Source organism: Chlorocebus sabaeus, chromosome 27, assembly GCF_047675955.1.
Source record: "Chlorocebus sabaeus isolate Y175 chromosome 27, mChlSab1.0.hap1, whole genome shotgun sequence".
Lineage (NCBI taxonomy): Eukaryota > Metazoa > Chordata > Mammalia > Primates > Cercopithecidae > Chlorocebus > Chlorocebus sabaeus.
The window spans coordinates 14,543,626-14,570,087 of record NC_132930.1 but is presented as its reverse complement, the minus strand read 5'-3'; the positions used below and the strand labels follow the sequence as shown (position 1 = coordinate 14,570,087).

Sequence of the window (26,462 nt, the reverse complement as noted above, 5' to 3'; positions counted from 1 at the left end):
CAAGAGAATTTTGGGAAAAGTGGGGATGAGTGATGGAAATGTTCTAAATCTTAATTGTTATAGTGGTCACATAAGCATGTATATACTGAAAATTAGTCTATTTCATATGCAAATTATGTCTAAGTTGATTTATATGTGTACACATATTTACATTATATGCATGTATATATATATACACACACACACATGCACCTACAAATAAATATATACACAAAATATTGGATAAAGTAGAAAATATGAAATATCTAACAAAATTAAGAATGAATATTATAGCATATTCATACAATAAAATACTATACTGCAGTAAAAATGAACAAACTATAACCACAGGCAAAAACATGAATGATTCTCAAAGTTAAGCAAAACGAGCTAGACTAAAAATATACTCACTATAAGACTGCAATTTGTTTAAGATCACAAAATGGGCAAAGCTATAATGTTTGGGTCAAACCTAAAAGGTAAAACCTTTTTTAAAAGCATCCTTTATTTTTTCTTTATCTCCATATTCTTGATACTTTTATAAAGCTGCAATTGTTTCCTGACATTTGTGTACTACTAACGCAAGTACTTACTACTGATTTGAACCCTTGAGTGGAGCAGTACTCAAATTTTGTCCGTCTTTGGTAACTTGCACTAGTAATTAATATTGCTACTTCTTACTGAGCATTTACAATATGCAAGATAGGTCTCAGATTTTTACATACAAGCACACGTGTGTGTGTGTCCGTGTGTGTGTGTATAGTCATCCCCTGCACGTTTTGATCAATGACAGACTGCACATACGACAATGATCCAATAAGAATATAATGAGAATGAAAAATTCCTATTGCCTAGTGACATTGTAGCCACTGCAACACTACAGTACAACACGTTATTCATGTTTGTGGTGATGACGCTGGTGCAAGCAAATCCACTGCACTGCCAGTCATATAAAAGTATAGTGCATACAATTATGCACAGTACATAATACTTGATAGTAAGTGATTTTACTGGTTCATATATTTACTATACTTTTTATTTTATTTTAGAGTATACTCCTCCCACTTATTTTTTTTAAAGATAACTGTAAAATAGCCTCGGTCAGGTCCTTCAAGTGGTATTCCAGGAGAAGGCACTGATATCATAGGTGATGGCAGCTCCATGCATGTAACTGTCCCTGAAGACCTTCCAGAAGATGGGAATGTGGAAGAGTTGTAAATTTTACATGTTTTTTTAAATTAATTAAACATAGAAAAATGCTTATAGAATGAGGATATAAAGAATATTTTTGTGCAGCTGTACAATGTGTGTTTTAAGCTAAGTGCCATTACAAGGGAATAGGAAGCTTGAAAAGTTAAATACAATTAAAAAGTTATCATAAGCTAGTGAATTTATCATTGAAGAAAAAAATATTGTTATAAATCTAGAGTAGCCTAAGGGTACAGGGTCTATAAAGTCTACAGTGGTGTAATGTCCTAGGCTTCACCTTCACTCACTTCTCACTGACTCACCCATGGTAAGTGCCCTATACAAGTGTACTGCCTTTTATCTTTACACCATATTTTTCCTATACCTTTTCTATGTTTAGATTTGTTTAAATTCACAAATATCTACTATTGTCTTACAATTTTAATTCAGTACAGTAATATGTTGTACAGGTTTGTAGCTAGGAAGAGTAGGCTCTACCATACAGCCTAGGTGTGTAATAGGCTATACCATCTAGGTTTGTGTAAGTACATTCTGTGATGCCCAAATAAGGACATAAGCACCTAATGACATATTTCTCAGAATGTGTGCCCATCGTCAAAGATTCATGCATGTGTATATACACAAACATACAGTATACAGATAAAAAAAATAAAACAACAAGAAATAAGATTATTATCTGCATGTAGGTAAAATTGGCACAGAAAGGGGTTAGGTCACTTACTCAAGTTCACACAGCTCATAAGTAACTAATCTGAGATTCAAACCCAGGCAGTCTTGTTCCTTACCCAGGACCTAAGCCACAATGCTTAACTTAAATTTAAAAAAAAAAAAAAAGATTCTGAATATTTTAAGTATACCCATTAGTGGAATTTTTAAGCAATATTTTGTTGGTTTTACCAATAAATAAAATGGGAAGAAAAAGGTTTTTGATAATTTGTATTGATTTCCTCATTTACTATCTACCTACAAGGGATTACCAAATCTATCAACCAAGTTCAGTTGAACTGCTGGAGATGAAAAATTAGCACAAATATAGGAAGTAAGTCGTTTTGAAAACTCTTGAGTAGCAACTTACATTTTCACTTATCTACTACTAAATTATCACAACCTTTCTTATATTCTAACACCTATTATGCCCAAAGCAAAAAGCAAGTGGCTTTATTTATCTACAGCTCACATTAATTCCTTGTATCAGCCCTATGAGGTAGGACTTGGTGTCCTAATCCTAACAATAAAGGTGGGAAATTCTCCCAGCTCAAGTCCCACAGCTAAGAAGTAGAAATCCAAGATTCAAGATCAATTTTATCTTTCTTTTCTACTATTTTACCACCAGCTATCCTGAAAACTGCTTTTAACTTTGAAATATAAAGCATGTTGATTTGTGAAAATTAAAAACCGAACCATAGTCATCATCCTCTCTTGTTCTTATACTTTTATGATGTTAGCCTAGTTACTTAAAAGTTCTGAACCTGCTTTCCACATTTATTGAAGGGGGAAAAATCCAGGGCCTGCTGCCTAGCAATCTTATGATGATTAATGAGATGATGCTTTTAAAGAGCATAAGGCAGGGGCCTACATAATATAAAAACTCAGTAAAAAAGGTTATTTTTATTATAGAAAAAAATTGTTGGTCCTCCTGGTAAACCTAATGTGTGCATTTGTTTCTTAAAGTCCTCAGAATGAACACTTTATATGTGTAATAGTGAAAAAAGTGTCAACAACCTAGGAGAATAAATTGTGTTTTTAAAATCAAATATTATACAACAGTTATTATATAAAATACATATATTGATGTGAACAAATCACAAAAATATTAAGTGAAACACCAAACTATAAAAGAATATCATTTTCATTAATCAAAAACATCTACAGCAATGCTACGGCATCTGTAGTAAAAGTACAAAAGCATGCATGAGTAGGATAAACACCAGTTTCAGAATATTCTTTACTTCCGGGCACAAAGGAAGGAGGCAGAAGAGTTAGTTGAATTTATTATTTCTCAATAAACTAAAGTCTGGGTCCACTATGTCAAGATATTATTTTTTAATCTAGATGGTATTATACGATAACATGGTATTTTGCATACTCTTATGCATGTTTGAAATTTTTCAATTTATAAATAATTTTATCTTAATATTTTTGTTGTGGTTTTCAAACCATTTTTTTAACTTTTTTTTTATTATTATACTTTAAGTTCTAGGGTACATGTGCCCAACGTGCAGGTTTGTCACATATGTATACATGTGCCATGTTGGTATGCTGCACCCATCAACTCACATTAGGTATATCTCCTAATGCTATCCCTCCTCCCACCCCCCTCCCCACAACAGGACCCGGTGCGTGATGTTCCCCTTCCTGTGTCCAAGTGATCTCATTGATGGGAAATAAACCATTTTTTAAATACGACTCATACTACAGTTTCTGACCAGGAAGCCAGAATTACTAGCTTACCTCCAAACACTGAGAAGGTACCTCCTTCTTCCTCATAAATTTCCTGAAAGTCATAACTTCATCTTCATCCTTTGTATCGCACCCCTTTATCCCTTCCCCTCAGTGCTCTGGACCAACAAGCTAACCCTTGTTGAAAAAATGCCCCAAGCATCATAAACATATCCAGGTAATATATGTCATTGTTGAAGGGCTCAGAAATCATCTCATATGTAAATGAGCTTGGGAAATAAAGCATGTATATTTACAGATTGATTTGTGGAGTTTCAAAAAAGGGAAATTTTAAAATAAAGCTTTATTTTAGTAAGCTAAAACTTATTTTCAAATGGAAATAATGCTTGAAAACCCCAAATAATAATAAAATATAAAAATAAAACCCAAATCAAAAATATCAATGATTCTGAATCACATTAACTTGTTAAATGTTTCATTAATATTTTCCCTATGTCAATTTTATTATTTTTAAAACCCTAAATCTGGAAATACAGGAAACCTGCAGATGTTCAATTGTGATGGACTAACAGTCCTTGCCTGTGGAATGCAGTATGTTTGTAAGGCCTTTGAAAACACATAAATTCTGCTACTTAAATAGAGAATTAACAAATTTCTATGCAAGTAAAGAAAAACTACTGTTGTGAATAAAATTGTGTCCCCACCCCACAAAATTCATATGTTCAAACTCTAACCCACAACGTGACTGTACTTAAATTAGGTAAGTAATTAAAGTTAAATACAGTCATAAGGGTGGGGCCCTGTTCCAATAGAACTGGTAGCCTTCTAAAAACAGAAACCAGAGATGGCTCTCTCTCGCTCAGCCCAGGAACAAAGCTCACATAAGCAGACAGCAAGAAGGCCACCATCTGATAGCTAGTAGAGAGCCGTCACCAAAACCAAAGGATGCTAGCACTTTGATTTCAGACTTTTAGTATCCAGAACGATAAGAAAAATTTCTATTGGTTAAACTACCCAGTCTGCGGTATTTTGTCATGGTAGCCAGAGAGACAAAGACAACTATCATTGGTATCAGAATTAAAATGGTTTGTTTAAAAAACCTGAATATAATAGAAGAGAAAGTAATGAATAACTCTGATTATAAAAGTGAGCGTTCAGCATACCTACAGGTTTTATTTTTTTTATTTTTTTTGTGAAATAATTTTTTGTTTGTTTTTTTATACTTTAAGTTCTAGGGTACATGTGCATAACATGCAGGTTTGTTACATATGTATACTTGTGCCATGTTGGTGTGATGCACCCATCAACTCAAAAACAACCCCATCAAAAAGTGGGCAAAGGATATGAACAGACATTTCTCAAAAGAAGATATTCATACAGCCAACAGACACATGAAAAAATGCTCATCATCACTGGCCATCAGAGAAATGCAAATCAAAACCACAATGAAATACCATCTCACACCAGTTAGAATGGCAATCATTAAAAAGTCAGGAAACAACAGGTGCTGGAGAGGATGTGGAGAAACACGTTTCATTTTTAAAAATATTTTTAATCACTAAAGTTGCCCAGAAAAGCAGTGGCATAAAGGTAAATGTCAAAGATATCCCCTTATGAGCTGTACTTACTTACTACTTAGACAAGGCAGCCAAATCAAAAAAATAATTACATGCCATATGTGGATCATCATTTCACAGAATGTTAAAAATAATTTTTTAAAAAATGCAGTTCTCACAATTGATAACAGACTATGGGTCATTCTAGAGTGAAATGCAAAAAAAAAAAACAAACAAACAACCACAATCATTAGGCAACAGCTTAATACTGCCCTGAGGTTTTCATAATATCTAACTAAAACAGACAAATCTGAATTCAAAAAGCATGAGAGCAGGTTAATTACAGCAAAGACCAATAATGTGAAACTTACAATGCACAGATAATTAAGCCTCAATCTGTGAAGTTTTAAGAAAATCCTTAGGGTAAGAATGAATTATCATTACAAAACTACCACAACACATAAGTTTACAACATCATGAATTTTTGTAATCTACTAGCAAAAATTTCAATTTTATACGTTTTTCAAACAAGATGGATTTTATTTACAATAATGAAATATAAATGTAACGACGTTTTAACTTAGATTATTAAGCGATAGATATCCTTACCTTCTAACAATAAATCTAAGTACTATTTAAATTTAGGTTTAATTATTTAGATATTTAATTCAAAATTTAGCAAATATTAAAATAATTATCCTTTTTTCATAGAATTCAAAAACCATTTAAAAAAAGAAATCAAAATGTTAGGATTGTTAAATATTTTTCTACTATGTGAAATGTAAAATTTTTTTGAAGATGAAAATGAAGGAAATCCTTCTGTATATTTCTTATTCAGTGTAGCAAACAATTGCTGATTACTTTTCTGTACTTTTTGCTCGTATATATTGTTGACATTAAAATCTATAACTAGTGTCAACCATTTTCAATGTCTATGTGAATACAGAGGAAAAATATCCAAGATTTTTTATTTTTAATAAAAAGTTCAAAGAACACAGGAGACTTCAGGTTTAGATTTCAAACTTTGGAAAAGCCCTCAAGGAGTCAACACAGCACCTCAGTTTTCTAACAGTTGTACTTCCACAACAGTGCAGCTTTGCACACTTCCCTTTCCCATTGCTTCTGTTTCTTCATTTGTCCTTATCCCAAAACATTCAGAGGTACTACACCTTAAAGAGAAGGCTTTAAGACCTATCCCAAGGATAACACAGTTGCATGAAAGATGTATAAAAATCACTAAAGGGAGGAGGAAAAATATACTTCCTTCAGTAGCTGTGAGATTCCTTCCTGCCTGGGGCACTAAGAAAACTCTGCATAGGATCACATGACACACCTACAGCTCCCATGGCAATGTGGGATCTGCTTTCTGCTTGGAAGGCTCCCAGGGACTAGCAAGGAAGGAGGTGGTGCTGGAGCCTAGTCCTGATCTAGCTCTCAAGAGATAGTTCAAAAGATATCTTCTTCCTTATCACCTTCACTTGGAGGCCTTGCTAGTCCCTGGGAGCCCTCCAAGCAGAAAGCAGATCCAAGGACTTCATGTCTAAAACACCAAAAGCAATGGCAACAAAAGCCAAAATGGACAAATGGGATCTAATTAAACTAAAGAGCTTCTGCACAGCAAAAGAAACTACCATCAGAGTGAACAGGCAACCTACAGAATGGGAGACAATTTTTGCAATCTACTCATCTGACAAAGGGCTAATATCTAGAACCTACAAAGAACTTAAACAAATTTACAAGAAAAAAACAAACAACCCCATCAAAAAGTGGGCAAAGGATATGAACAGACATTTCTCAAAAGAAGACACTCATACAGCCAACAGACACATGAAAAAATGCTCGTCATCACTGGCCATCAGAGAAATGCAAATCAAAACCACAATGAGATACCATCTCACACCAGTTAGAATGGCAATCATTAAAAAGTCAGGAAACATCAGGTGCTGGAGAGGATGCAGAGAAATAGGAACACTGTTACACTGTTGGTGGGATTGTAAACTAGTTCAACCATTGTGGAAAACAGTATGGCGATTCCTCAAGGATGTAGAAATAGAAATACCATTTGACCCAGCCATCCCATTACTGAGTATATACCCAAAGGATTCTAAATCATGCTGCTATAAAGACACATACACACGTATGTTTATTGTGGCACTATTCACAATAGCAAAGACTTGGAATCAACCCAAATGTCCATCAGTGACAGACTGGCTTAGAAAAATGTGGCACATATACACCATGGAATACTATGCAGCCATAAAAAAGGATGAGTTTGTGTCCTTTGTAGGGACATGAGTGCAGCTGGAAACCATCATTCTTAGCAAACTTTCACAAGAACAGAAAACCAAACACCGTATGTTCTCACTCATAGGTGGGAACTGAACAATGAGATCATTTGGACATGAGAAGAGGAACATCACACACTGGGGCCTATTATGGGGAGGGGGGAGGGGGGAGGGATGGCATTGGGAGTTAAACCTGATGTAAATGACGAGTTGATGGGTGCTGACGAGTTGATGGGTGCAGCACACCAACATGGCACAAGTATACATTTGTAACAAACCTGCACGTTGTGCACATGTACCCTAGAACTTAAAATATAATATTAAAAAATGTGAAAATAATAATAAGAATAAAATTTTTTTAAAAAAAGATAACCTGAGGTTATTGTTCAGGCCAGCCCTCCAGATAAAAGGAGCAGGCAGGAATTCAAGGAGGAACCCAAGTCTGCAACAAAGACAAAAAATTTGATAGAGCATTAATTACATCAGATTATGTTGAGAGGAAGGAGGCAGGAGGGCACGTGTTCAGGAAGAGAAAAACAAAGAGCCCTATGTCAGGAAAACACTTCAAAGTTGACATCCATATTCCTTTGAACAGTTGTATGAAATGTTTAGTAATTCCTTTAAAAACCCAGGCCATAAATAAATATTTTCATTTGGTATATCAAGGAATGCACTAAATATCATTTGCAGGCGTTATCACTTGACCAAAGAGAAATTCACATTACATAACCCACAGTTTTACTTAAAAAGTCATATTACAACACTTGAAAATCATGGAATTACAATTTGCAACATAGGGAAGGAGCACTAGGAAAAACAAACAGTGAACTCTGAAAATAATTTATTTGCTCATTTTATGATCTGAGCACCACAAAAGCATTGTTGCTATTAACTACCATAATCAAAGAAAAGAAAGGTTAGGATAGGTAATCTGGCCTAAAAATCACATGGAAAAAAAAAAAAAAAAAAGTGCTATGATACAGCTAGTACTAAATTATTTACTACTAATTTTAATGTTGTTTCCACTCTCAAAGACTCAGTCACAAATTGAGCAATGAGCTTTTCATATGATACAAAGTTACATTTATAATGGAAGAAGTTGAAAATATACCACTCTGGCATACTGACTATTTTGAATAAAAGGCATTTAATTCAAGTATTGGAAAACAACAGGTGTAAAAAGAGAACTCTGATCTTCCAGTCTCCTTAAAAGAAGAAGATGAAATTCCCCCTGAAAGAAATTAACATCCTATCCTCAAGGACAGGAAGTTGAGGTCAAAGAATTTTGTACAGACTGTGTTAAAATAACGTATCTTTTAAGCCTCCCCACATAATTTAGTTGGTTTTTCACAACTTACTGCTCTTTTTGTAATTCATTATTTAAGCGTTTCACTCTAACTGCTTATTTGGGTCTTTATCTCTTTTTTTTTTTAATTTTATTTATTATTATTATTATACTTTAAGTTCTAGGGTGCATGTGCATAACGTGCAGGTTTGTTACATATGTATACTTGTGCCATGTTGCTGTGCTGCACCCATCAACTCGTCAGCACCCATCAACTCGTCATTTACATCAGGTATAACTCACCATGCAATCCCTCCCCCCTACCCCCTCCCCATGATAGGCCCCGGTGTGTGATGTTCCCCTTCCCGAGTCAAAGTGATCTCATTGTTCAGTTCCCACCTACGAGTGAGAACATGCGGTGTTTGGTTTTCTGTTCTTGTGATAGTTTGTTAAGAATGATGGTTTCCAGCTGCATCCATGTACCTACAAAGGACACAAACTCATCCTTTTTTATGGCTGCATAGTATTCCATGGTGTATATGTGCCACATTTCCTTAAGCCAGTCTGTCACTGATGGACATTTGGGTTGATTCCAAGTCTTTGCTATTGTGAATAGTGCCGCAATAAACATATGTGTGCATGTGTCTTTATAGTAGCATGATTTATAATCCTTTGGGTATATACCCAGTAATGGGATGGCTGGGTCATATGGTACTTCTACTTCTAGATCCTTGAGGAATCGCCATACTGTTTTCCATATGGTTGAACTAGTTTACAATCCCACCAACAGTGTAAAAGGGTTCCTATTTCTCCACATCCTCTCCAGTACCTGTTGTTTCCTGACTTTTTAATGATTGCCATTCTAACTGGTGTGAGATGGTATCTCATTGTGGTTTTGATTTGCATTTCTCTGATGGCCAGTGATGATGAGCATTTTTTCATGTGCCTGTTGGCTGTATGAATGAATGTCTTCGGGTCTTTATCTCTTTATGAGCATTCTCGTGCCACGTAAAACTCGTATTACTTGTATGAAATAAATTTGTATGCTTTTCTCTCGTTAATCTGTTTTATATCCATTTAATTCTCAGGCCCATCGGGGACCCTAAGAAGAAACAGGTGGAATTTTGCTGCCCCTATACAACTAAATGAGTATCAAGATTCTCTATAAAATTCATGAAAATTAGCACAGTCTGTTTGAAACTTAAATCAAATGCTTCTTATGTGAGATGATCCTTTACAGCTACCAAAGGGATTCAGTCCTGGCAAAGATGCAGCTTTAATGTGTGTACACATAGTAAACCTTCTGGCATGTCAAAAGCATCTGCCATCTGAAGACTTGTCATTTTTCATTCACTTTCTTTTAATTATTCAAAATTAGCAAACTATTTTAAAGCTAAAGTGTCAAACAAAATGAGTGCCCTTTACAATCCCAATAAATAATCCAATTCTTATAAAGGCAATCAACATTTTCAACAATATTTACTCAATAATGGGTTAAGGAAGTGGGATCCGGAGTCAGACATACTGGTAGGAAATCCTAGTTCACTACCCATGTGATCTTGGAGAAATTAACCCAAGCCTCAGTTACCTTATAAGTAAAATGGGGTGAACATTACCTACTCCATGTTCACAGAGACCCTATCAGGGCCACTGTGAACATTAGATAATCCCTGCAAAATTATGAACCAAACTAGTGTTTAATAGATGACACTAGTTGTTTAATAAATGTGTTTAATACATGACACTATATTGATTTCCTAGTAAATACCAGACTTTGCTACTGGTACTAGGGATGTAAAGATAAAGACTAATTAATTAGAGCCTCTGCCATCAAAAGGTTTATGCTTTAATAGGAGATACTTATATTAACAGAGTCTTGTAAATGGTCATGTTTTCTCTCATAAACACTAAATTGCCACCTTTTCTCTTACAAATACTATTTGTACTGCAATTACCAAAGGTACCTAAGGCCAACAGAATCAGAGGCAGCCACAGATTCAAAGGGAGTAGGGGGAACAGCAGGCACGGGGGGAAAAGAGGAATCCTGCTGAAACTCCAGCCTGGAGCCTGTGCAAGACGTGTGTAAAACATTTAGTGCCACTACAGTAACAGTCAAACTTGAACAAACTCGTGTCTCAGCAGAGAGACAAGTGTTAACTTTTAATCGGAAAAGCAATATCCTACTCCAACCCTAGAGAAAACCACAACTAGTTTAGGTATAACTTTGAGATTCACAAATCCTGAAAGCTAAAGCTGATGACCTCTTTTGCTACAAATTACCTCCTCCCAAACTGTTTAGGTAATCCTCCTGTTACTTCGGGATACCAATGACTTACCACCTGGGTAGAAGAACCACACTGGTAGAGCCCCTCTTTTGGGTCCCAGAGGTCTCGTCTCTAGTGAGCCTAGCTTCATAGTGAGCTGTCTGTCACCATCTTTTTACATGTGACTTCTACACGAGACTGCAAGTCACCGTATTCCTCTTTGCATCCTTCCTACCGAGCACAGTGACTAAATACAAGTTCAATAGATGTGTGTTGAATTATTACTTGGTGCCAAGCATTGTGCCAGGCAGCAGAGATACAAACATTAAAAATATATTCTTTGTCAAAGAACAAATCATCTAATGGGGAGACAGAGTCAACATTTCAAATATGAGAACTGCACTAATGGAAAGACTACAATACTAGGTGTGGGGAATTGGTATGGAAAGGAATATCCAGATAGAATTAAGAGAAGGGATGTTCCCCCAATTAAACAGGGAAAAGCTAAAGAGTCCCAGGCATTATAAACTGGAAACAAACTCTGGGAAATAATGTACAATGGGAGGAGGAAAATTTTTAAAAGAAAATGTTGGTTGAATAGGTAAATGAATATAGTCAAATTTAGAAAGGAACACTGAAAATATAATTGTTAAAAATCACTAAATTCCCTCAAATTTAATACTTAGACCTTATTGTAAAGATTCTTACCTCCCAGAAATTCCTTTTGTTGACCCTGGAATCTCTGGTACAGGCCGATGTCTTAGCAGAAAAGATCGAGATGGTCTTGAAACCAACTTGCTACGACTTCTCATAGGTGCTAGGATTGGTGATGATGGAACATACAAGTCATTTACAATCATTTCTCCTTGAAACTTAAAGAATGGGGATGGTGGTGATCCGTCTAATAAACCATTTGTTCCATTTCTAGAGTTCGTTTCTGATGTTGAACAGCCAACAGAAGAAAGGCATTCAGAGTCTGCATTAGGGAGCTTATTGAGATTTTCTGAGATCAATTTAACTTTTTCTGTTTGTTGTTCTTCAATTGTGTGATCCATAGTCTTCTTTGTAATCAAAGATTCTATTTTAATATTTTCACTACCAAATAAAGAATCATTCAAAGAACCCAAATTCAGGTGTGGTTCTTCTGCAGTGGAGAAGTCGCGTTTAGGAGGAGACAGCTTATTATCTGATTGAGGATACTGGCTTCTTTCCACACTTGCATCTTCTTCAAGTTTTTTTGTAACAGTCTCCAACTGCGGTGGGCTAGGTGTCTGAACACTACTAGAACTGGAAAGTTCTATGCAGATATTGTGATCAGAAGATGGAACATTGTGATCCTTTGAAGGGTCATCATTCTTCTTTGTTTTATGAACATTTGCATATATTGGAAAATCTTGCATTTTTGACAAGATTATCTGTAACTGTTTAAGTATCCTCCTACGGTGACCTGTGGGTGATATTCCAATTTTCTGCAGCAGGCTGTCATTTATTGCTGCACAGTCCTTCACAGTAGTAAAACCAGACTCATGGAAATGTAAGAGATACTGCTCCAAATTAATGCTCATTAGGAAATCTTTTATATCCACATTTACTTCACTGACTGAGGACATAATGGTGGCTTCATTACTAAGTTGAGTTACAAAAAGTGGCACGATGAGACACACACACAAGAAGATGCACTTCTCTGCTGGCTTTTCCTCTATCAATTGTGACAGAAAAGTTTCTTAAAATGTTATTTTCTTCACAGTGACTGCTTTATGTGCTTAAGCCTAGAAGAAAAATAAAAATGATTTATTAGGCTATTTTAATTATTAAAATCTACTTTTATATACTTTCTCTGAAGAAACAACAGAAATTAGGACACTAACTTTCAGTCTGCATTTGGAATCTTTGTGCATTGCTTTGCACGCCCTAGAAAACCAGTTTCTCCATATGTGAGGGTACAGGACAGAAATGCTACGACAGCATCAAACTACGACTTTCAAAAAGGTGAAAAAAAATGACACTGACACACGTACCGAATAAACATATATCAAAAGCTGTATTCAACTTCTTAATTAAAAATGAGGGAACCAGTAAGTCAGTAAGATTGGATCCAAGAGCATTTGTGGAAAAGATTTACATAGTCCATCAGAAAAGTTTTTTTTTAAGTATTAGGATAGCTAGGTTAGATAAAAAACTGTTTAATGTCCTACAGGATAATAAGCCACAACATTTGGGGTTATCTTTTCTACTGGACAAAAATCTATAAGCATACAGGTAACTTCTCAGTGTCTATGTGCTACTCAAATAATAAATAGCCAAGTCAAGCACAGGAATTAAAATTGGGATTAAAATATCTCTAAAGTGGTCTTGTTAAACAATATTCCCACAAAGGCACTGAAAGAATGTTCTTTTGACTTTCAAGTTTTATGCAATTTTCTTAACAGTAACTGAATATAAACAACTTTCCCTTTCACTGCACTTTCTTTCAAATACTTAAAAAGCAGTCAGAACATATTTCTCAGTTCAATAATTTTCATTTCATAAAAGCAGGCAGCATTATATGTAAACAATAGTGATATACAAGATATGACACTGAATAATCAGCTAATTCTTAAATACATTAGATAACAGAAAATATGCTAATATAAAAGGACAAGGTAAAGGTTTAAGGGTCATGTACACAGCAGATTCATAAGTTTATTTTTCTCCCAAACAACATAATTAAACTTTTTTTAAAAGTCCGTGTTTCCAGATGCTAATTATATAGGTGTGTTTAGTTTATGAAAATGCATATGTGCAAGTTTCTGTACACTGTGCGTCAATAAAAAAGTACAGAGCAGGCATGACACATATATACTGAAGTAATAAAATGAGACACACCCAAACAAGGAAAATTTCCCTGAGCAAGTTTTGATGCAGGACTGAAAAACCCCTTGAAATAGTTCTGCAAAAGGCACTACTTGGACTCTGCATATGCTACATGCCAACTGCCCACAAGCTACTGCTTCAACTATTTTAAAATATCAGCAAGCAGTAACAAACAGGTATAGGATAAAAGGGAAAGCATATATCTTCTTCAGGACACACTACAGGAGCAGAGAAATAAAAATACAAAATAAATGATGAAAGGCAGGAAATCCCTTTGTCAATAAGGCATCCCAGAGTAACACCTAAAATGCTTAAATGTCACACACAAAGAAGTTACACCTCGGCCAGGTGCGGTGGCTCACACCTGTAATCCCAGCACTTTGGGAGGCCAAGGTGGGCAGACCAATTGAGGTCAGGAGATCAAGACCATCCTGGTCAATATGGTGAAACCTTGTCTCTACTAAAAATACAAAAATTAGCTGGGTGTGGGGGTGCACGCCTGTAATCCCAGCTACTCGGGAGGCTGAGGCAGGAGAATAGCTCAAACTTGGGAGGCAGAGACTGCAGTAAGCTGAGATGGCGCCACTGCACTCCAACCTGGCAACAGAGCGAGACTCCATCTCAAAAATAGATAGATAGATAGATAGATAGATAGATAGATAGATAGATAGATAGATAGATAGACAGATAGATTTGAAAAAAGAAAAGTTATACCTCAACACTACATACAAACTCAATTCTCAGATAAGCCACTTTCATTCTACACAATTATTTTGCAACAAATGTATCGTCTATTTTTACTAGCATTATCACAGGATGGAAATAATTACTACCAATGGAACAATAAGTGGACATAATGTATTCACCCACTTTAGAATTTATAAACATGATAAATTGGCCAATAACTTGAGAAGTTTAGAAGCATTTTCCTTCTGAAGTAGAATAAATTATAAAAAGTCACAGTTTTGCTTACCAGTGTCCACAAAAACGTTAATAGGAGAAAAACAATTTCAATAAAATACATATACACATGTACATCAAGAAACCTCCTGATGCATCCCTACCCCAAATCTAAAACCTAGACTGCATTCCCAAGTCCACCTTTGTATTATCCACCACATTCAAGGAAGCAGGTGAGCTCCTGATTTTACTCCTTGTTACTGACAGAATTATGTCCTCCCAAAATTCATATCTGAAGCCCTAACCTTTACTGTGACTGTATTTGGAGACAGGGCCTCCAAGGAGGTAATTAAGGTTAAATGAGGTCATCAGGATGGGACCTTGATAAGATAGCATTAGTTTCTTATAAGAGACACCAGAGAGTTTTCTCTCCTTCAGGTCCCAGAGCCTTCTATGTAAGGACATAGGGAAAAGGTGGCTATCTGTAAGCCAGGAAGAGGAACTCTAGGAAACTTATCAGCTGGCAAATGGATCTTGGACTTCTCAACCTCTAGAGCTGTGAGAAAATAAATGTATGTGGTTTAAGCTACATGGCCTGTGGTATTTTGTCATAGCAGCTGAGCTGACTAATACACTTACTCCATCCTCATTGCTTTTGTCATGGTTCCAAACCTCATGACATCTTTTGCCTGGAATATTGCAATGGTCCCTGAACAAATCTCTCAGCCCAGTCTCCATGCATCAGTCAACGAACTATCAAATACATAATTCGGTATGTAACTCCACATGCTCAACCAGATAAAGTCTATGCTGATATTGCTTATAGTGCCAAATCACATTTTTGTCTCTAGCAATAATAATAGCAGGTGCTATTGATATAAACAGCAATTATGTGTCAGACACCATGCTCATATTTCCTATGAGAGAGGAATTCCTCTATATCAACTACAAGCTCATATTCAATGCTTTCAAACATTCTACCAACATCCTTCATTCACTTTAGTCCATTCTTGTCAATTATTTCCCTGAGGCAACAAGCTGTTTAGCAGCTCCATGCCTTTTTGCATACACTCTATCTGCTTTCTTAAGCACCATTTAAAATTATAAATAGGCAGGTATTACCTCCTCTGTGAAGGCTTCTTATCAACCCCTCAAAAAAGAATGAATCATTCCTTCCTTAATATACATTTATAATTTCTATACTAGAGCTTTGCAAAGCACTTGGAACATTTTTAAGAGATGTGAGAGAGGCTGATAAAAACGGCAGAAGAGATTGACAAGCCCACTGCATTCGTTTTTTGGTATATATGTGTGTACTTTCATTTTAATACACAGCCCTTTCCTTTCTTTGGCAGATACATATATACTTCCTAGGTGGTCAAATCAAATAAAGATATACCAAAAGCTCTACCCAAAACCATCTCTCTCTATCACTCAACATGCTGAATATGGTTAATGAATCTGTTTCCTTTTCATGCTATGAAAAAGGCTCCCTCCCACAGCCCTAAAATCCTCTCTGCACGTTAATGTCAACTCTGTCCTCTAAATTGCCTGACATTTTAACTGTGTGAACACCCAAGAGTGTTCACAGATCCAGTTCTTTCCTTAGATGCTCTAGCCCCAAGCATATCACTAGATACACAGAGATAATTATGCCTAACTACAAAATTTCAGTATGTGAAAGCTCCTTAATACGAAATTGAGGCTCTCCATGTTTTGACCTCCAATTGCAGTCTATGGCATGTATGCCACACTCTAGATCAGTGACCCTCCAGGTACTGATCTGTGGATCTTCTGTACATCAACAACTGCTGTGGGTCCTAGGAGTCTACACTTGTTATATCCTCCAATTATAACTGGGATATGTGAAAAAAATGTGGTAAATTACAGTTCTAAGTTCTTGAGGCTTCCCAGACATGCTTTATACCAGCCCACCTGAGCCTAAGCTCATCACTATCCTCCTCTTGGATAAAATCCCCCACCTAACATCCTGCAGTAAGACTAAATTAAAATTCCACCTCCTCCACTTTCTAGCAGTGTAAATATAGGCCCGTGTCTATGTCAATGTCTCCATTTCCTTTCCCATAAAATGGAAATACTCCAGAGTATCAAGCATTGGTGAAGATTAAATGAGATAATCCATCATAAGTGACTCGTGCATAGTGCCTAGCATGTACTGATGCTTAGTAAACATTCACTTCATCACTGTAATTATTTTCACCACTATAGTCATTGTGTCCCCACAGTTAAATTTTCTGTTCTCTGAGGTCTAAAACACTTTCCTTCACAAGAGTTCTAGTGAATAAGAAATGCATTCTCTTCTCCGTATTCCTACACTATTTACTTCTTAGAGTGTTGTCCCATTTCGTTCAGACTGATTTAACAAAATACGAATGCTCTTGGACTTACAATGAAGTTACATCCCAATAAAGCCATTGTATACTGCAAATATTATAAGCTGAAAACGTGCAGCTGAGAGGGAGCCAGGGCTTGCTGCCACTGCCCAGCATCACTAGAGAAGTGTGGTTTCTCCCAAATGCATATCACATTCACTCCATCACAAAGTCGAAAAATCCCAAGTCAAACCATAATAAGTTGGGGAACATCTGTACCTTAGACTGGATAATTAATAAACAACAAAAATGCATTACTTAGAGTTCTGGAGGATGGGAAGTCCAAGGTCAAGGCACCTGCAGACATCACAGATAATGCCTTCTATATGTCCTCACGTGACAGAAGGGCAAGGGGCAAACAAACACCTCCCTCAGGCCTCTCTTCTGAGAAGACTAATTCCATTCAGGACAGCTCTGGCCTCATGACCTAATAACCTCCCCCAAGCCCCACCTCTTAATACCATTCCCTTGAGCAGTCAGGTTTCAACACACAAATCAGGAGTGGGGGATGGGGGACACATACATTCAGACCATAGCAAGTGTTTAACTATACTCTGCTGTTCCACAGATAGTGTAATATAAATGCTAAGATTCTGAATCCAGACAACTTGTGTTGAGTTCCAATTCCTACACTTACTAGCTTTATTATCTTGTGTATTTAACTTCTCTGTGCTTTAGTTTCTTAGTCAAAAATAATGGGAGTAATATTAGTACCTACCTCATAGGGTTACTGTGAGAATTACATCAGTTAATACATACACAGCACTTATAACAACAACTGGACATTACAAATTCTAAGTAAGTGTTGCCATTATCACTATTATTTTATTATAATAAACTCTACCAACAGGACAAACCCATATAAGCCGCACAATGAATGCCAGATTACTTGCTTATAAACATGGTGCATCATGTATACACAGTACATGTTTAGAGAATGTATAAATAGTTGGTGTTACAGACATGGCTGTGCATCTCCCCAAGCTATCCTGAACCAATTCCACGAGGCAATGAAAGGGAAGTAATATTCAGAAGCACTTGTTACATGCCCAGCTTACCATATCACTCAATGAACAGCCCCTTGTTACTTTACTGTGCTATGCCTTTAAACTATAGCCTGAATTCAGTAACACTATCTATCTCCCCTGCTCCCATTCCAGCCTAAGCCCCCATCATATCTCTCTTAGACCACTGCAATAGCCTCTTAGACTGATATTCCTGATTCTGTCCTGGCCCCCTCTCCCCGACACAGCAGATTCTCACTACAGGAGCCAGAATGATTAATGTCATAAGAAAAGTCACACCATATCACTCCCTATGACTTCCAAACTTAATCTTCCCTGACTTTCCTCCTTCATCACTTGACAGCCTCAGAGCCAGCCTCCTTTCTGTTCCTTCCTCAGACCTTACCTCTTGATCTTGCCTCTTTCCAATATTCTTCTCCAGCATACACCCATGTCTCCAGTCACTCCATCACTTTGGTATGTCTCTGCTCAAATGCACCCTCTTCAGAGAGGTGGTCCCTCCCTAACCTATGCTATACAAGCATGCCTTGTGACTCACCATTCCTTATCCTTGCTTTATCTGTCTCCATGGCATCTACTACTGCTGATATCTGTTGACTGCTCCAAGAAGGCAGGGATCTTGTCTACTGTTCACTGCTCAGCTCAATAAATGTTTGCTGAATAACTTCTTCCTTGCTTTGTGATGAGGAGTGGAAGGTGCACATTGTTTTAAAATGTCTATTTAATCAAGCTAGTATGGAGCAGATTGATTTCAACCACAGATTTCTCCAATTCATCTAACCATTAACAGAGGTCCTCAAATCAGGAGTTGAGGGTGAGGGGTGGAGCAGGAGGTATCAGTTAGAAACATCCTAAACCATCTGTGGGACTTCTAAAAACTCATGGGTTGGGCCAGGCTGGGTGAGGTGGCTCATGACTGTAATTGCAGCACTTTGGGAGGCAGAGGTGGGCGGATTGCTTGAGCCCAGGATTTCCAGAACAACCTGGGTGACACGGCGAAACTGTCTCTAACCAAAATATACAAACATTAGCTGGGTGTGGTGGTGTACACCTGTAGTCCCAACTACTCAGAAGGCTGAGGTGGGAGGATGGCTTGAGCTCAGGAGGAGGAGGTTTCAGTGAGCTGAGATTGCACCACTGATCTCCAGTTTGGGCAACAGAGCCAGACCCTGTCTCAAATAATAATAATAAAAATAATAATAATAGGTTGGACAGGCTTCCCCCTCCTAATGTCTTGAATAAGGAAAGCCACTACAGTAAGCCCCTCCCAAACTCCCTCCCCACCACCCATTACCAGTGGAGCTTTGTCATCAATCTTCTAGTTGAACAAGGAAAGCAAAAAACTGAAAACCAAGGGTTACTTCATTAAACCATGATGTCATTCAGACAACTTCTAGAATCCCCTTTGCCTGACTATATGTGACAGGATGGAAAACAGCATAGTACAATCGTATCAGTCATATGATCAATCCATTAAAACAAAAAGGGAGCATATCACTGAAAAATCAGAAACACATTCTTAGCAAAGTTAGAACTTTGTGAGAAAATGGGCTTAATAGTAGTCAGAGGATCAATATAGATTTACAAATTAGGCGCTAAATGAATAATGAAACTTCAACATTTTCAATACAAGTCTTACAGATTCCAATAACAATGAGAGCTGGCTGTATTCCAGAACAGTGGTTCCCAATGGATTGGAACTATATCCCTTGATTAGATTCAGAGATACGTGAGAAAATGCTTTTACTGGTCTTAATGACTAAGTGACGCCAGTAGACAGAAAAAGTGACTGTGACATTTTGCAATAGTACCCAGGTAAAAAATTCAAGTATGATTTTTACTCCTTCAACTCTCTATAATTAATCAGTTCCCAATATGGTACCCAACACTATAGATGATAAAAAAGAAAAGTGTCCCTGCCTTCAAGTGTCCCTGTAATACACCATTTCAGTTTGATGTGTGTCCATGTACGTGGCTAAACCTAGAAGTCTACATATATTTACATTTAACTGTCCAAGAGTTAAGAGGCAATGACAAATTAAGGAAGAACATCTTTGTAATTGCTATATACAGCAGTGGTAATATAGAATTGAGTTTATCAAAATTTATTGTTGTATCTGTCATTGTAGAAAGACAGCTCATGCAGGACTACAGTACAGCTGATATAATGCAACAATATGAAGCCAAAATCAAATAACAAATTATTATTTGCTAATAAACTTATTGTGGAGAAATCACTAATTCCTTGGAAAATTGGAAGTCTCCATATGGACAACACGCTGAACTAACTAGTTGAGGGTACAGGTCTTCTAGAAGTCCATCTGATATGGTTTGGGTGTTTTGTCCCCTCCAAATTTCACGTGGAAATGTGACCTCTGATGTTGGAGGTAGGTCTAGTAGGAAGGGATCTCTCAGTGGGAGGTCATGGGGGTGGATCCCTGATGAATAGTTTGTGTGGTCTTTATGGTAATTAGTGAGTTCTCTATGAGTTCATACAAGATCTACTTGTTCAAAAGAGCCTGGCACCTCCTCCTTCTCTTGTTCCTTCCTGGTGTCCGATATGCTAGCTTCCCCCTTGCCTTCCACTATGATTGTAAGCTTCCTGAGGCCTCACCATAAGCTGAGTGGATGCCAGTTCCATACCTGTGCAGCCTACAGAACTGTGAGCCAAATAAATCTGTTTTCTTTATAAATTACCCAGTCTCAGGTATTCCTTTATAGCAATACGAATGGACCAATACACCATCTTTGCTTCAGCACAAAATACAGAAATAGGTTATTGTGTTATTTGCACACTGAGCAAACTACTATCAAGATAATCACTCCAAGTACTGACAAAGACATGTTCAATTTGACTCTTCCCCAGAACCATGTAGATGAGGAAGTATTTTAGAGAAAATATGCTTATGGTTGCATTCCTTCCTCTATCCCACAGTATAGAGCAGACTGCAAAAGGATAAAGGTCAGGCTTACTAACTTATTTTTCTATTCTGAGTGCTTAGCCCCCAGAAAAAGTATAAAACGGGTTATTTGGCATCTGTCTCCTCTGCCATCCATTCACCTACCTTGGTGTGACAACACCAGCCCCATTAAACCCCTTACAGGAAGCCCAGTTCCCTCAATGTGGTCATCTCTTTTAATTGAGGTCACTCACAGGCTCTTACCTCCTCTGCCTCTGTTCTCTACCTCAATCACTACTCCTTTCCCATCCAACAAAACACATCCATCTTCTTTCGTTCTCCTTCAGAATTGCATTGCTAATAATAATAGCCAATAGTTGTGGAGTATTTGCAAACCATTTGTGTAGGATCTCATTTACTCCTCACAGCTGCAGGGAGGAAAATCCCATGCTGAATGTCACGCAATAGGTAAACAGTGGAAACACTAAGTGTTTCTGAGAGTCAGACTCCATAACCTGTGCTGTAAACTGTAATGCCTCATGGTAGATATAAAGTTGATTTAATAGTAAAGAAGTAGCAAAGACTTAATAGTCTCCCTCTCCTTTGTCTAGCTATTCATAAGCGCTTATATTCACACTAGGGAAATGCTGTTTAAATATACCATATCTTGCAAATTCAAGTTATATACGTCATTTAAGTTTGATATGTGTCCATGTACGTAGCTAAACCTGGAAGCCTACATTCATTTACATTTAATTGCCTGAGAGTTGACAGCCAATGACAAATTAAGGGAGAACATCTTTATAATCTTTATAATCGCTATATAAAGCAATGGTAATGTAGAATTTCATCTATTAAAATTTATTTTGCATCTATCACTTCAGAAAGACAGCTAACACAGGACTATAGTACAATTGATAGAGTGCAACAATGTGAAGCCAAAATCAAATAACCAAATATGACCAAAATAAGTATTCACTGCCCACATGAAGTCAATGGTTATGGTAAAAAAAAAAAAAAACAAATACAAATACAAATCTGCTTGAGAAAAAATAAAGTATTAAGGCCAGGCATGGTGGCTCACGCCTGTAATCCCAGCACACTTTGGGAGGCCCAGACGGGTGGATTACCTGAGGTCAGGAGTTTGAGACCAGCCTGGCCAACATGGTAAAATCCCATCTCTACTAAAACCACAAAAATTAGCTGGGCATGGTGGAACACACCTGTAATCCCAGCTACTTAGGAGGCTGAGGCAGGAGAATCGCTTGAACCCAGGAGGCAGAGGTTGCAGTGAGCCAATATCATGCCACTACAGGGACAGAGCAAGATGCTGTCTCAAGAAAAAAAGAAAAAAAGAAGCAGAAGAAGAAAAAAGAAGAAAGAAGAAGAAAGTATTAATACAAAAAAGATACCTGACTATGGTCTTAAAGGTTTAATATTAAATGTAGTGCAAAAGTAGATAAGGAGTGGGAGCAACCCAGATGTCTATGAATGGATGAATGGATAAAGAAAGTGTAGTATATACACAAAATGAAATACTAAGAAGCCTTAAAAAGGAGTGAAATACTGTCATATGCTACAACATAGATGAACCCTGAGGGTCATTATGCTAAGTGAAAAAACAGTCATAAAACAGACAAATATATGATTCCACTTACATTAGGTATCTACCATAGTCAAATTCATAGAAAGTAGAACTGTGGCTACGAGAGGGGGGAAGAGAGGTAAGGAGTTGTTTAACAAGCATAGAGTTTCAGTTCTACCAACTGGAAATGGCCTGGAGATCTGTTTCTCAGCAATGAAATATACTTAGCGTTACTGAACTATATACTTAAAAATGATTAAGATGGTAAATTTTATAGTATGTGTTCTTTTTACCCAGTAAAAAAGGAGATCAGAAGACAGACTAGAAGATTTGGGCCAGCATCTCAACTCTTATTCAAACTGAAATCCCTGTACATCCCTGGACTTTTTTACTCTCGTTTGGGAGCCAATTCAGGTCTTCCAAATACAGTAACACCACACTCATGAGGCTTCCCTGCCTATCCCATCCCTCCTCAATCCCTTATTAGTTCCACCCAGGCAGTAAGTATAGATAGCACAATGCCTGAATTCCAATCCAGGCTTCCCCACTTTTTAACTATGTATCTTGATTAAGTTATTTAACTTCCTGAAGCTTGTTTTTCTCATTTATAAAACAAGGGTAATATACCCCATATCGTGTAGTATTTCTGTTAGAATTAAACAAGTCAAATATTTAAGATATATAAGACTATCTGACATGAGTTACAACTGCACCATAAATGTTGGCTATTATTAATTTACCCATTGTATACAATATTGCCTTTAATCATATTCATACCACTCTATTGCACTCAGTTTGAATAGAATTCTTCTGTCTGCGTAGTAATATTACATTCCTTTAAATTATCACTGTAAATCATTCTTCTAATAAATCCACAATGCACCTAACATGGCAGTCAACATAGTTTTATTAATGTAGTAATGTATAGATGTAGTTAGAGTTGTAAGAATTATGACAATTACACCTGAAGACTTAACACCTGGGACACAAAGCACAGTGATTTACCAGGGATTCCAGCTCTGCCATGTGCTACCTGCGAGGCCTTGGGAGAATTCCTCTCTTTTCCTGAGCCTCACTGTTGTCATTTGTAAGCAGGGAAAGTAATAGCACCTACCTCACAGGGCTATTTTGAGGATGAAATGAGCCCATATGCATTAAGATCTTAGAACAGCGCCTGGTAAGCAACAAGCATTTAATTAGTGTCTTCTGGATGGAGAATAATAGAAATTTTAACTGAAAATAGGTAGGCTCTAGGCAAAATCATTTTGTAGCTTGGATCAAGGAGTAAGGATTTTCTAAGCTGTGTTTTAATTATTTTACTTATAGTGCAATCTGAAAAACACGATAAAAAAACTAAAACTTAATATTAATTTCCATCCAGTGAAAACCACAAGTGCTAATTCCTTTACTTAGTAAAAGAACGTATCAGTAGCATAGGAGATACCTAGGTTTAGGTGTTCTGGATAATATCACAAAAGTTAAATGCCTGATAATCTCCTTAACTTCTGTAAGTCTTTTGTCTTTCAAGCTGTCCATCCAGATTTTAAGTTAATTTACTAGGATTTGAGAACTTTTTTTTAAAATTCCAATGGAGAGATCTCTAAGGTAGAACCATAATTCTTGGGATATCAGAGAATGACTTATTCTTCCAGAGTTTCTACAAAAGCAGAATTTTAAAACTTTTGTATAAATGTATACTCCACCATTTCTCTGAATGTATGTCATATTTTTAGACAAACAACCAGATGTTTCAGAATAGCCTACTGTGAGTGTTTCCTCTCTTTGCATTTATAAATAGTACCCTGACCTCTTTTCCAACTGAGTTTGAGGGTTTATTCCTATTGGTTCAGCAACTGTCAAAGTTTCTTTTTCTTTTAAAAACAAGGTATTTCAGAAAACATCTCCTACCTTTCTGGTCCATTTTTTTTAAAATGTATTCATTCAATATATATGAAGCAACACTATTCACTCCAAGATAAGACAGGGAGATAGTTGGCGTTCAACATAACAGCATCTACTATCTGATTTGACAACAGTGCTAAGGGCTAAAAAGAAAGTGAAGATACAGTCTTCCCTCCAATAGTTTACAATCTAAAAGGGTAAATTAGACATGACTATAAGAAAAGGAAAATGGCATGTATATGACAATCAGTTCATTACTACTAAGTGTCAATAAAGAATACCAAAAACACCACAAAAAACAACTTTTTGCAAAGAATTTGATGTATTTCAAAAAAGCACTTAAATTGTAATAGTGAGAAAAATCCAATTTTATGACCTTAATTTCCACATGGTTTTATATTTTAGCATTGTTTTAAATACATAGAGGAGTGGCCCCATCATCTTTCATGAGTTCTCAGCAACTCTAAAAAAAAAAAACCTCAAATCTACCCCCCAAAACGACTACTTCAACCCAAATGAGGCCTCCTTTGTTTTCTCTGCAGCAGGGGTAAATAAGTAAGCTTGTGCTGAACAGAAACTGAAACAAAATTTCACAGGACAACTTTCTAACTAGAAGGGATCACGTGAGAATACCATTGAGTACTGTTTCATTTAAAGACAGAAACAAGTGAGCAAAATGGTTTAACTACCATTACATATTTAATCTGGCCAATACTTAGAAGTAATAACTAATATGATAAATTACAAGGTCCAGAACTTTGCAGAAAAGATTAAGACAGCCTCTCATAGCCTCTAATCTCACATCCACCGTATGTGGTCAAAGCTAAGACATATTTCCCAGATTATTAAGAAGTTCTCTACCTAATTAATATTTCACCAAGAATTCCCAAAATTCTCACTACGTAGCATGTGCAAAGATTGTATCCAAGAAATGTATCAATAAATAAATGAGGGCAGGTGGAAATGTGTGCTAAAAGAAAACTATTAAAGCAATGACTATCATTTATACTTAGCATTTGTATAGTCACTTTCACCAAACTTTCTCACAGTTGCAGGGAACTAGGTTAGAAAGTAACAAAACAAAACAACAACAACAAAAAAAACCTTCTCATATACCATGAAGTCTGTAACTCAGAATCCTAACTAGACTTTAAAAACCTCATAGTTTCAATGCGTTAATGTAAAAGTTCTTCAGAAAACTGTAATTCATTATAATCTGAGTTCTATACTTACCCACAGTATCCAAGAATAGTTGGATCTGATAAGTATTATTGCATACCCATGAGCCTTACACTGCAAGGAGATTGCAGTGATATTAGAAAAACAAGAATTTGTTTTTAAATGTACCATCAGCTTCTCCTTTTACAGACAAGCCACATAAAATCTGACAGGTTTACAGAGGAGGGAAAAAATACAAACACATGCACATCCATATAAATAAGTTTTAACAAGCTCTGTCACCCTCTAGGTATATTTTAATTTAAATAAATCTCTGAGTACTGACAAATCTATATAAAACCCTCTTCGTGTTAGGAACCACCTTAAATATGTATTAAATATGTTTGGAAAGAAGCCAGGAAGATATTTGCACTTAACCCTAGCCTAGTTCCATGACCCACTTTTTTTTCTTCTTTAAACGTTGTTGGACAAAGAATGTCGTGAGCATTTTCTCTCAATATTTCTCCTATAAGTGTATGGAAGTCATCAATAAGAGTTTAAAGGTATTTCTCTCTTTTCCTTAAAAAAGTTAGCTTCCTTTTTAAAACACCCATAACTTCGTCTTCCAATTACTTATGGGCAAAGTTCCATGAGCCCATGGGGGTGTAGAGTGCTTAAGTGCAGGGAAATCAATACTCAGCTTGTAAGTACAATACTATTATGGGTAATAACAATGACATCCTATTAAATGTACTTTTAAAAATAGCT

The 26,462-nt window shown here is 36.5% G+C and overlaps 1 protein-coding gene across 6 annotated transcripts in view; it reads right to left on the bottom strand.

Moving 5' to 3' along the window:
* The window catches only part of ARAP2 (ArfGAP with RhoGAP domain, ankyrin repeat and PH domain 2), a 239,471-nt gene that overhangs the window by 211,467 nt on the left and 1,542 nt on the right, over positions 1-26,462 (bottom strand). For all 6 annotated transcript variants that reach the window (XR_005243943.2, XM_008017680.3, XM_008017677.3 and 3 more), the window contains exon 2: positions 11,687-12,747. Coding sequence is in view for 5 of the 6 variants with exons in the window: in XM_008017680.3 (XP_008015871.3) it covers positions 11,687-12,588 (902 nt within the window). In the remaining variant the exon portion in view is untranslated. The remainder of the gene's footprint in view (positions 1-11,686; positions 12,748-26,462) is intronic.